We start from the raw sequence: 12,927 nt of genomic DNA on the forward strand, positions 1-12,927 counted from the left end.
GCCTGCCAGCAGCTATTTAGGACATGAAACCTCCAGCAATTTTCTACTCTGAGCAGGTAGAGTGATCATTGGCAGAGACACCATGAAGTTCCTCTTGATCCTTACCTGTCTGGGAGTAGCGGGTGGGTCCTTTGATGCTGCTTCATCTTTCTCTCCTTGGAATTCAGGACAACTAAAAAAAAAAGAAAGAAAGAATTTTCTATCATAGGCTCCACTGGAGACACCAAACGCCATCCAGAAGTTATATTTGTCAACCTGCTGGGATAACGCAGTTGTGAGCAGTGGTAGGGCTAGCATACGAACACATGGAGCAAGCTGTCTGTAGTGCCTTAAGCCCAGTGCATATTTTCCTAGCAAAAGAGGGGCCGGAACTCTCCATGAACTTCTCCTTTGTTTTCTTAGAATGGCAATGAAGTGCATCTGAAAGGTGCTGGAACTGAGTTCTGGCGATTTCTGGCTGAAAAAAAGGCCCAGCTTTAGACTGTTCTTGGGTTTGCTTGCTCATTTGCTTGCTTGCTTGCTTGCTTGCTTATTTATCTATTTACTTACTTACTTACTTACTTACTTACTTACTTACTTACTTGCACTAAGATACAGGTCTTCATATGGGACGCGGGTGGTGCTGTGGGTTAAACTACAGAGCCTAGGGCTTGCCGATCAGAAGGTCGGCGGTTCGAATCCCCGCGATGGGGTGAGCTCCCGTTACTCGGTCCCTGCTCCTGCCAACCTAGCAGTTCGAAAGCACATCAAAGTGCAAGTAGATAAATAGGTACCGCTCCGGCGGGAAGGTAAACGGCGTTTCCGTACGCTGCTCTGGTTCGCCAGAAGCGGCTTAGTCATGCTGGTCACATGACCCGGAAGCTGTACACCGGCTCCCTCGGCCAGTAAAGCGAGATGAGCGCCGCAACCCCAGAGTCGTTCGCGACTGGACCTAATGGTCAGGGGTCCCTTTACCTTTTACCTTTACAGGTCTTCATGGTCAGGGCCAGACCAACCATGAGGCAAGGTGAGGCAATTGCCTCAGGCAGCAGCATCCACAGAGCAGCAGATCTAGTCTCCAGAGTGTGACCTGCTCCTTGAAGGCCACATCTGCTGCCTCCTCGGCAGCCCCATACCCAACACCACCTCTGCAGAGGCCTTTTGGCGATAGGAGGCACTGCTGGTCTCCTCCCACCCTTGTTCCCTATGAAGATTGTTTTGCCCCCACCCCTTGTTCCTGATGTTGATCTTCACTCACCCCTTCTTCCCTAGCTGGGCGTGCGGTGAAGAGCCATTTTGTGGTTCACCTCAGCTGCCAGAATGTCTTGGGCCAGCAGCTAGAGCCACCATATCGCCACTGTTTTGCAAAGACCTCCACCTCGCTCAGTTCCCCAGTTTGCTGCATGATTTGGCAAGGCACTGCCTTAGCCAAACCTATCTTCAACAGGGTTATGTTTCGAAGAAAACTGTGGCAATAACTTCAGTACTCGGTACACTGAAGAGCCATACAGTAACGATAAATAGTTTGCCTGTGTCAAAGCTTTGTTGCAGCCTCTGTTCTGCAGATGAAAACAGAGAGCAAGGTGGATTTTAGCATGGCGCAGTTGCTTCAGGAGTGATGGTGCCTCGTAAAAGTTTAGGCAATCCAGGGTCCTCAAAATGTTGTTGGACTCCAACTCCCATCATCCCCAGCCAGTATCACCCACAGTCAGGGATTATGAGAGCTGTAGTCCATCAATATGGAGAGAGAGACTTTCTGCTGACCATCAGGCAATGCCTTTTGCACCTGCTTTGCCAAACCCTCCAGCCCCAGGAGACTTTCCCTGACCATGATTTGGGAACAGCGGAAGCAGCTTTGAAGAGAGAAGAGGAGATAATTTTTAAAAAAATTATTTTATGTGTGTCCTTGTTTCTCAGTTGGATCTTTTTACATGGTTTCGTTTCGTATGCTTTCTGCATTGAATTTTTATGCATTGTGACTATGATTATAGTTTCTTAATTCTTGATTGTAATTGATAAGTATTAAATGTTTAATTATTATTTGCTGGTATTTAATTTTACTGTTGACTATTATATTTTAATGGATTGTTAAATATTGCTTTATTTGATATAGGTGGTTTATTTTAAAGCTATTGTGACTTTTTTGTACAGTGGTACCTTGGTTCTCAAACTTAATCCATTCTGGGATTCCGTTTGACTCCTGAACCCGTTTGAAAACCAAGGCACGGATTCCGATTGGCTGCAGGAGCTTCCTGCACTCAATTGGAAGCCACATCGGACGTCCGGCTTCCAAAAAACGTTTGCAAACCGGAACACTCACTTCCAGGTTTGCGGCGTTTGGGAGCCGATTTGTTTGGGAGCCAAGCTGTCCGAGTACCAAGGTACCACTGTATTGGATCAGACTGTTACTACATGTGCAATCTTTGCTGTCTATTTTGTTGTTTCTTCAGCTTGTAAAACGCCTTGTGTATAGTAATCTAGAAAGGCAGCACACATATTAAAAGTGAAATGAAATGAAATATTTGGAGAGCACCACAAAAAACTACCCCTGATTTAAAGCATTCGTGCAATCCAATCTTTGGCCTATCCATAAGAAATGTGGTGCCGTTCTTCGTGTGCAGCGAATTGGCAAAAAATAAATAAAAGGATCTTCTTGATTCAAGACACTTCTATTCAGTAAGATTACACATTTCTGGCGAATATAGCAGGGTGAGCGTCACTTTGCTTAGTTGACAACTGTCCTTGGCTGTCACAGCTGCTGTCCCCTTTGATGACGACGACAAGATTGTGGGAGGCTACACCTGCCAGGAGCACTCCGTCCCCTACCAGGTGTCTCTAAATGCTGGATATCACTTCTGTGGGGGCTCTCTCATCAGCAGTCAGTGGGTTGTATCAGCTGCTCACTGCTTCCAGTCGTGAGTAAAGAACATTCAAATCCTTGCTTAGGCTCTGTTTCCCTCTCCCCGGAACCTTCTTTCAGAGCTAACAAAGTTTGGATGGGACTAGGGCGTCACCAGGGAGACTGGTGCCTTGGCATCTACATGCTGCAGATACTCAGGACAGATCAAAGAAAGCAATTCTCCACATAAAGGTAAAGGGACCCCTGACCATTAGGTCCAGTCGTGGCCAACTCTGGGGTTGCGGCGCTCCTCTCGCTTTATTGGCCGAGGGAGCCGGCATACAGCTTCCGGGTCATGTGGCCAGCATGACTAAGCCGCTTCTGGTGAACCAGAGCAGTGCACGGAAATGCCGTTTACCTTCCCGCCTGAGCGGTACCTATTTATCTACTTGCACTGTGATGTGCTTTCGAACTGCTAGGTTGGCAGGAGCAGGGACCGAGCAACGGGAGCTCACCCCATTGCGGGGATTCGAACCACTGACCTTCTGATTGGCAAATCCTAGGCTCTGTGGTTTAACTCACAGCGCCACCCGCATCCCTAATTCTCCACATAGCCGCACAGTAACCTTGGGTCAAATGTTTGTGGTGATGGCTTCTGTGAGGGAGGGGGAATGTGCTTGCAGCTTTCAAGTCAGCGCCCCCATCATCATGAAATAATAATAGTAATAATAATTTATTATTTATACCCCGCCCATCCAGCTGGGCCTCCCAAACTGTTGGTTCCCAACAGATTAAAAACAGAATAAAACATCAAATATTAAAAACTTCCCTAAATGACATAAAAGACTTCCATTGAGTTATGAATGTATACCTTCTCTTATCCATGCATTTGAAAATAATAATAATCAAAGAATTAACCTAAAGCTGAGTTCACACAGTTTGGGCAACCAGCTTTTCCTCATAGGAACTTTTGCGTCTTTCCAAAGCTTTGCTACACATATCCCTTGCCGTTTGCTAAACAGTTGTCTACAATCCTAAGCTTCCTTTTTCAGTCACTGCCTGGCCTTAAATATGACCTGGAATAATAGTGTCTGTGGATTTTATTTTTCTTTCTTTTTAAAGTTTTTCTTTATACTTTTCAAGTTTATACATTTCATTAGTTTTACAAATCAATTTAACATTTCAAAACTTGACTTCCTTCCCTCTCTTTCTGCAGTTCCTTAATTAAAAATATTTTCTTCATATCCAAATTCATTTCACTTGCTCATTGAATTATCTACTGTAAATATATACTCTTGTTAAACTGCAGGTTATTACAGTAAGCCTGCTAATGTTCTTATCTGTTCACAATTTATCTGTAAATATTCAATAAATCATTACCATTTTTTAATAAAAAGTTTGTTATCTTGATTTCTTATTCTTCTGGTAAGTTTCACTATTTCTGTATATTCCATGAGGTTTTGTATCCATTCTTCCTTTACTGGGACTTCTGCTGCTTTCCATTTTGTCGGTTGTTTTTCTGGCAATTTTCTGTACATGCTCTACATGAATCAACCATATTGCATTCCAGAGCTTCATTTAGATTAAACATTTTGGATTTTGACTGAGAATTCCACACTGTAACATACACTTAATAATAACAACTGTAACGTGTTGCAAATATTTCAGTTTCCGCATCCAGGTGAGGCTTGGGGAATACAACATAAATGTCCTGGAAGGGTCAGAGGAGCTTATTGATGCTGAGAAACAAATTCTCCATCCCAAGTATGACCCGGTTACCACAGACAACGACATTATGCTCATCAAGCTGGCTACCCCTGCCACCCTGAACTCCCGCGTCCGAGCCATTTCCTTGCCTTCGAAATGTGTTGCTGCTGGGACCGAGTGCCTGATCTCAGGATGGGGCAACACCCTCAGTGATGGATGTGAGTTAAAGGATGTTTCATGCATTCAAATCACACAGGGCAACTTTTCTTTCTGCAGGAATTCAAGGCCAAACTAGACATTGCCATGGAGGTGCATCTAGCAGCCTCTCAGCACTTTTAGTAGTAGTAGCAGTCATAATAATAATGTTGTTGTTGTTGCTGTTTAGTCGTTTAGTCGTGTCCGACTCTTCATGACCCCATGGACCAGAGCACACCAGGCACTCCTGTCTTCCACGGCCTCCCGCAGTTTGGTCAAACTCACGCTGGTAGCTTCAAGAACACTGTCCAACCATCTCGTCCCCTGCCGTCCCCTTCTCCTTGTGCCCTCCATCTTTCCCAACATCAGGGTCTTTTCCAGGGAGTCTTCTCTTCTCGTGAGGTGGCCAAAGTATTGGAGCCTCAGCTTCAGGATCTGTCCTTCCAGTGAGCACTCAGGGCTGATTTCCTTAAGAATGGAGAGGTTGGATCTTCTTGCAGTCCATGGGACTCTCAAGAGTCTCCTCCAGCACCATATTTCAAAAGCATCCATTCTTCAGCAAAAATAATAATAATAATAATAATAATAATAATAATAATAATAGAAGAAGAAGAAGAAGAAGAAGAAGAAGAAGAAGAAGAAGAAGAAGAATAGTACCAATAATACTAATTTATAGCAGCACATGCAGGGGCTGCTTAACCTTTTCCTCGCTGCCTGTTCCACAGCCCATGTACCATTTCAAATGGAGAAATGGCATGTTTGGATGCTTCTCCGTACAAAACAAACCTGCCCAAATATTGAAATGTGGTACGTTAGGGAGATTAAGCTGAAACTCTTTTCTTATGGGATTGTTATTTAGAGCATTGGTACCCCCACTGCTCAGTCAAAAAAAAGGCTTCTAAGGTGGCGTAAAGGTAAAGGTAAAGGACCCCTGACAGTTAAGTCCAGTCACGAACAACTGTGGGGTTGCAGCGCTCATCCTGCTTTACAGGCCAAGGGAGCTGACGTTTGTCCGCAGACAGTTTTTCTGGGGCATGTGGCCAGTGTGACTAAGCCGCTTCTGGCGAAACCAGAGCAGCACACGGAAACACCATTTACCTTCCCGCCAGAGTGGTACCTATTTATCTACTTGCACTTCGACGTGCTTTTAAACTGCTAGGTTGGCAGGAGCAGGGACTGAGCAACGGGAGCTCACCCCATTGCGAGGATTTGAACCGCCGACCTTCCAGTCAGCAACCCTAGGCTCTGTGGTTTAGACCACAGTGCCACCCGCATCCCCAAGGTGGCTTATGTACCATCAATTAAAACAAGGTAGTCCCTGCTTGCAAGTTTGCCATTTTACCAACACAACACAAAAGGAAAAATGGGGCAGAGAGGGATGAGGAAAATAGCAAACTACAAAGTAGGTATGTAGAAGGGGCAAGTTTTTGGTGGTTGTTATTTTTTTAAAAAAAAGAAAAACCCTCAAACATGTAATTCCTGAACTTTGCAAACTGTAGTGGTATGGCCCCAGGAATGCTATACAATATCACAGGTCATGCTGTGGTTCAGTAGTTTTTGCTTCTCTCTTAATTGCTTGGTTTATAACAACATTCTTTAATTCCTCTTTCCCCCTCCAACTCCATTTTGGGGCAGTCAACTTGCCAGAGCTTCTTCAGTGCCTGGACGCTCCTGTTCTAAGTGACACCGAGTGCAAGGATGCCCTGGTGGGGCAAATCACCCCAAACATGATATGCGCAGGATACCTGGAAGGCGGCAAAGATTCCTGTGACGTGAGATGCTTTTCTGTGCCTTTTTTCTTTTGCCCAGACACAAATGCTGCTGTTGCTACACCTGTGCCTTTAATTAGAAGAACCGTGTGGGTCACATTTGCAGATGACACCAAACTGGGGGAGGGGTAGCCAATGCCGCAAGATGACAGAATCAGGATTCAAAATGACCTCAACAGATTGGAGGATGGGAACCAAACTAATAAAATGAATTCCGATAGGGATAAATGCAAGGTTCTAAACTTAGACAGGGAAAACCAGCTGTGCACAAATAGAATGTGAGATTCCATACATTAAAAATAGGACACATTCTAGAATACAAACTGGGAAACATTGGCTTGTTCTGGAGTAGAGCCTAGGGGTTCAAACCATCTCCAGTGCTAAGTAGGGAAAATGAAATCCCTTTGAAGACCTTCAGAGGATTTGGTGGGGGTGGGTGGGTGTTTTTTCTCCTTTGTTGTTGTTTAGTCGTTTAGTTGTGTCCGACTCTTCGTGATCCCATGGACCAGAGCACGCCAGGCACTCCTGTCTTCCACTGCCTCCCGCAGTTTAGTCAAACTCATGCTGGTAGCTTCGAGAACACTGTCCCACCATCTCGTCCTCTGTCGTCCCCTTCTCCTTGTGCCCTCCATCTTTCCCAGCATCAGGGTCTTTTCCAGGGAGTCTTCTCTTCTCATGAGGGGGCCAAAGTATTGGAGTCTCAGCTTCAGGATCTGTCCTTCCAGTGAGCACTCAGGGCTGATTTCCTTCAGAATGGATAGGTTTGATCTTCTTGCAGTCCATGGGACTCTCAAGAGTCTCCTTTAGAATGCCATAATCAGGCTTCAGATGCATAAATTGGTACCCGTCTAAAAACAGATGTTTCTTAACTACCCAAATCTTTTATTTACAGGGGGATTCTGGTGGACCCATGGTATGCAATGGGGAGCTCCAAGGAATTGTGTCTTGGGGCATAGGGTGTGCTCTGAAAGGTTTTCCTGGCGTCTACACCAAGGTCTGTAACTATGTGGACTGGATCCAAGAAACAATTGCGGCCAACTGAAAGATCCATCCTTGTCTTTGGATATTTGCCTTTTCTTCTGTTTAATTCAGCACCGTTGTGCTAAATAAAGTCAGATAATGTGATGCAGCCATCTTTTTCTTTCATGAGTTAGCAGAGTTCCAAAAGTGAACTAATTCCCCCCTCTATACTTTGAAGTGTTTATACTGGGCATCTGTGTTAAACATTCCTGTCACACAGTATTCCTCACTATTATATCCCGTGCTTTTTTTTTCCTAAAAAAAATGTTTAAGTATACTCTTATTTTGACTCAAGAAAAAACGACCATTTTATAGTTCAAATTGGGGAAATTAAATACAGTAAATGGACAAAAGTACAAAGAACGTGCATTACTCATATTGAAATACTGCCCCTCAATGAGGCCAAACTTTTGTCAGTAAAACACCACACATCCACATTCCACACTGCTTCACACATTAAACGCTCACTTCCATCTGAGACTCAGGAAACACTGGGAAAGGAAAGGAAGCCGCCATCGGAGGTGGTAACAACGAAACTGACCAATCACCATGCTAGATTCCAATTCCTACTTCACACATTAAACACTCACTTCCTTCTGAGACTCAGGAAACACCATGACAAGAAATGAGGCCGCCATCAGGGGTAGCAACAGAACTGACGATTCACCGTGCTAGAGAAGAAACTAATTTTTAAAACTTTTTTTAGTTTCTTCTCCCGTTAGATTCACAAAATGTTTAGGGGTATGTGTACCCCTGCGTACCCCCGGAAAAAAGCACTGATTATAACACCCATTAAGGAAGTAAGTTCATTTTGGAATGAACGGAGAATTGAACCAAATGGGGTTCAGTTTCAAAATAAATGCATTGGGCAATGAATGGTTGTGTAGATTTCTTGCCCCATTTGTACCCATTTGTTGGCAGTCTAGCTTACCTGGCTTTGGTGGCTGATGCTCTTAGAGGCTGTCATTTTATTTATCCATAATGAATTGTACGACATTCGGGGGGGGGATGGTAGCTAACACAAATAAGTGCCCCCACAACTGTTAACTACTGAAATCAGTTTTGCTATCACTGTCCCCCATGGCGACAGCAACTTTCCTACCCACCCCTAAAGTCAGAAGCAAGAACCAAAGAACAAAAATGCATGTAGATACCAAAACAAATACAAGTCTAATGAATGAATAATGAAGAATTGCCCTCCTGGATAAAACCGAGAATCCTCCTGTTTAAATATATTGCTACAAAAGTAAGGTGCCTCCCCATTTCTATGCTGAGCAGTGGCAAGAGCCCATGGGGTTGCTGTTGTTTAGTTGTTTAGTCGTGTCCGACTCTTCGTGACCCCATGGACCAGAGCACGCCAGACACTCCTATCTTCCACTGCCTCCCGCAGTTTGGTCAAACTCATGCTGGTAGCTTCGAGAACACTGTCCAACCATCTCGTCCTCTGTTGTCCCCTTCTCCTTGTGCCCTCCATCTTTCCCCACATCAGGGTCTTTTCCAGGGAGTCTTCTCTTCTCATGAGGGGGCCAAAGTATTGGTGCCTCAGCTTCACAATCTGTCCTTCCAGTGAGCACTCAGGGCTGATTTCCATGTTAGCCCATGGGGTACCAGGCACTAATCCAGGGCCTGTGGTCCTTTGGGGAATTGAAGACATGGCGGAGGCTGTGGTAGCTTTAGAAAATGTGATTTATTCACATACAGTGGTACCTCGGGTTACAGACGTTTCAGGTTACAGACTCCGCTAACCCAGAAATAGTACCTCGGGTTAAGAACTTTACCTCAGCATGAGAACAGAAATCGCACCGCAGCAGTGGGAGATCCCATTAGCTAAAGTGGTACCTCAGGTTAAGAACAGTTTCAGGTTAAGAATGGACCTCCGGAACGAATTAAGTTCTTAATCCGAGGTCCCACTGTATTTACACCTGATTTTAGATGGAGTCCAGATCTTAAAGCATGGTCATCTCAAGAGGGGCTTGTTCCCCCCCAGCAGGGCAGCACTAGTATCTCTCTCTTTTTCCTCCCAGCACACCTTGTTAAATACATTCTTTTCCTGTCACCTCACACCCAGTTACCCAGGCAACCTTCCAACCCCCCAAGTCTGTTCACACCTCAGGGCAGGGGGGAATTTGTACTGCCAAATGGCCTTCAGTGGCCCCGCATTGTTTCTTAATGACCCTAGCTTGGCCAGGTCCTTTTGCATACGCTGGCCCAGGAATCCCTCTGCAGCTTGTATTTCTCCCTCCACATCCCAAGTCATCAAAATCCTACCATTTATTAATTTCTAGGGGTCATCCCCCCCCACCCAATCTATAACACCATTATTGTCTAGCCAGATGCTTTGAGAAAGCCTCCCAGGTCAAACTCTGTTGACTCAAGCAGCTGATTACCAGAACCCATGTATTACCAGGCATCGCCCAACTTGCTGTTTTTGGACTACAACTCCCATCATCCCTAGCTAACAGGACCAGTGGTCGGGAATGATGGGAATTGTAGTCCCAAAACAGCTGGAGGGCCAGGTTTGGCCATGCCTGTATTACACAGATTCGTGCTTGGAGGACAGAACGGGGGTCCTCCACCGCCTGACAAATAACAGTCTATCAGGCACAAAGACTTTTCTGAAAATCTTGAGCATTGTCAGCATTGTCAGCATGGACTGGGGTGGCTCTGCAGAGTTTTGGAGGGAGTTTTCTCCCAACCCTACCTGGGCATGCTGCAGATTGAATGGTGGACCTGCTACACACAAGGCAGAAGTGCTACCAATGTGCCACACATCTCTTCCCCAAAGGACTTGAGACCTGTGGAGGTCTATATACATAGGTTTACATTGGAAAGAGGTGTTCCACTGGGAGGGGCCACTACCGAGAAGGCCCTCTGCCTGGTTCCCTGTAACCTCATTTGTCACAGTGAGGAAACTACCCGAAGGCCCTCAGAAATAGACCTCAGTGTCCAGATTGGATGATGGAGGTGGAAACGCTCCTTCAGGTATGCTAGGCTGAGGTCATTTAGGGCTTTAAAGGTCAGCACCAACACTTTGAATTGTGCTCAGAAATGTACTGGGAGCCAGTATAGATCCTTTAGGACCAGTGTTATATGGTCTCAGTGGCCACTCCTGGACACAAGTCTAGCTGCCACATTCTGGATTTGTTGTAGTTTCTGAGTCACCTTCAAAGGTAGTCCCACGTAGAGCACATTGCAGTAGTCCAAGCAGGAGATAACTAGAGCATGCACCATTCTAGCGAGACAGGGTCTCAGTTGGTGTACCAGATGGAACTGGTAGACAGCTGCCCTGGACACATAACTGACCTGTGCTTCCGTGGACAGCTGTGAGTCCAAAATGACTCTCAAGCGCGTGCCTGGTCCTTCAGGGGCACAGTTATCCCATAGCCTTATCCTCCACGAATCTGTCTCTCTACAGCCTGGATCTCAACCGAGATAAGTAGCATTAACTGGTATGAACCCTGGAAAAAAACCAGTATGAGCATGGTGGGGAGGAGAAACACCCAGTGCCATTAATAGGTGAAGCTTTTCCTGGCATGGAGATACCATGTTAAATTTCTCTATTCCAGGCTACTGTGAAATGCAAAAGAGCAGGGGAAGAAGAAAAACTTCTGTATTACTTCCCCTTGCATGTGTTACACTAGCAACAATTCTCCACGGTTCCCTGTGCCAGAACTATGGGCACCAACCAGCAGGAAAGTCTTCCCCCCCTCTGGGAAGGAAAAACCTGGGTCTGACAGCGTTATATAGATAGGCTAATGAGGGAGTGCAGAATTGATCTCTGGAATTTTTCTGACTTCTCAGGGCCAGAGGGAGGTCTTTTGCAACCCAGGGGAGGGGAAGGAATGCTCCCTGCGCCAACATTTTGTCATATGCTGGGCAGGAGAATCTAAACTCATGAAATAATCAGAACTATACCCACCTGGATGTGCATGTCCATATTCAAGTTCAGAAGATACTGGGCAGATTTTACTAGCTGATGCAATTGGAGATATGTCTGCCTTTAGCAGGCAAGAGGTGACCTTTTATTTGAGGACACTTGGGGCATTCTGGGGCATGACTGTTCCTACTGGGCATGGTGCACACACATAAAGCTCGTGTCCTCCAACATTTCTCTGATGAAAATAAGGATGTCCTATTCCATCATCATCATCACCATCATCATCATAATAATACCACTCTACCTATCTGACTGAGGGATGCGGGTGGCGCTGTGGGTTAAACCACAGAACCTAGGACTTGCTGATCAGAAGGTCGGTGGGTTCGAATCCCCACGATGGGGTGAGCTCCCATTGCTCAGTCCCTGCTCCTGCCAACATGGCAGTTCGAAAGCACATCAAAGTGCAAGTAGATAAATAGGTACCACTCCAGTGGGAAGGTAAACGGTGTTTCCATGTGCTGCTCTGGTTCACCAAAAGCGGCTGGCCACATGACCCGGAAGCTGTACGATGGCTCTCTCGGCAAATAAAGCGAGACGAGTGCTGCAACCCCAGAGTCGGTCACAACTGGATCTAATGGTCAGGGGTCCCTTTACCTTTTACCTATCTGACTGGGTTGCCCCAGCCACTCTGGGCTGCTTTTAACATATATAAAAACATAATGAAACATTTAAAAACTTCCCTCTACAGGGCTGCCTTCAGGTGTCATCTAAAGGTTGTACAGTGGTACCTCAGGTTAAGTACTTAATTTGTTCCAGAGGTCCGTACTTAACCTGAAACTGTTCTTAACCTGAAGCACCACTTTAGCTAATGGGGCCTCCTGCTGCTGCCGCGCTGCCGGAGCACGATTTCTGTTCTCATCCTGAAGTAAAGTTCTTAACCTGAAGCACTATTTCTGGGTTATCGGAGTCTGTAACCTGAAGCGTATGTAACCTGGAGCATATGTAACCTGAGGTACCACTGTATAGTTACTTATCTCCTTGGCTTGGGGGCCACATAACTCCATTCCCTCCAACATTTCTCTGATGAATATACGTCCTAAGGAAAAGCGGGACATTCCATGATCAAATAAGAAACCAGAATGGCTTCTTTAAATCTGGGACTGTCCTTGAAATTTGGAGGGTCTGTGTGTGGGATCTGTAGCTACAAAGGATTCACAACCCTCCCTAGCCAGAATAGTGTGGTTATTAGGTTATGAAATTCTCTGTAAAGCTAAAGAAGGTCAGAACAATGTATGATCAGGGCTTGGTGGTTTTCTCGGCACTGTATATTTCCTGTCCAGTCTGGCCAAAGCTCAGCATGGGCCTGCCATTTATCTGCCATATAATTCCATGCTCTGCACTACCGACGGGCTTTAGAATGCTGCAGTCCCCTGGGCTGGCTGTAGCCCACACAGAACATGTTTACAGGATTTTTGATGTTTCATAAGCCTCCAAGATGGCGGAAACAGGGCCCAAGACAGGACTCAGCTGTGTACACTGGC

At 45.7% G+C, this 12,927-nt stretch overlaps 1 protein-coding gene and 1 gene segment (V, D, J or C); both read left to right on the forward strand.

Annotated features, from left to right (window-relative positions):
- Window positions 1-12,927, forward strand: part of LOC114588187 (T-cell receptor beta-2 chain C region-like) — a 49,636-nt gene that overhangs the window by 1,428 nt on the left and 35,281 nt on the right.
- Window positions 83-7,531, forward strand: LOC114588186 (anionic trypsin-like). Of its 2 annotated transcripts, none has more exons than XM_077921700.1 (5): window positions 83-122; window positions 2,735-2,894; window positions 4,487-4,743; window positions 6,356-6,492; window positions 7,382-7,531. In XM_077921700.1, the coding sequence occupies exons 1-5, from the start codon at window positions 83-85 to the stop codon at window positions 7,529-7,531; spliced, it is 744 nt and encodes a 247-aa protein (XP_077777826.1). The 2 variants fall into 2 exon arrangements, with proteins under 2 accessions (XP_077777826.1, XP_028569018.2); XM_028713185.2 differs by having other exon boundaries at window positions 2,735-2,891.

This window comes from Podarcis muralis, chromosome 17 (assembly GCF_964188315.1).
Source record: "Podarcis muralis chromosome 17, rPodMur119.hap1.1, whole genome shotgun sequence".
NCBI classification, from domain to species: domain Eukaryota; kingdom Metazoa; phylum Chordata; class Lepidosauria; order Squamata; family Lacertidae; genus Podarcis; species Podarcis muralis.

Excerpts from the sequence above, each read along its gene's own strand:
- LOC114588186 (XM_077921700.1), top strand. The coding sequence starts at position 83 with ATGAAGTTCCTCTTGATCCTTACCTGTCTGGGAGTAGCGG. Across the intron at positions 123-2,734 it reads TACCTGTCTGGGAGTAGCGG|CTGCTGTCCCCTTTGATGAC; the intron begins GTGGGTCCTTTG and ends TGGCTGTCACAG. Across the intron at positions 2,895-4,486 it reads GCTGCTCACTGCTTCCAGTC|TTTCCGCATCCAGGTGAGGC; the intron begins GTGAGTAAAGAA and ends CAAATATTTCAG.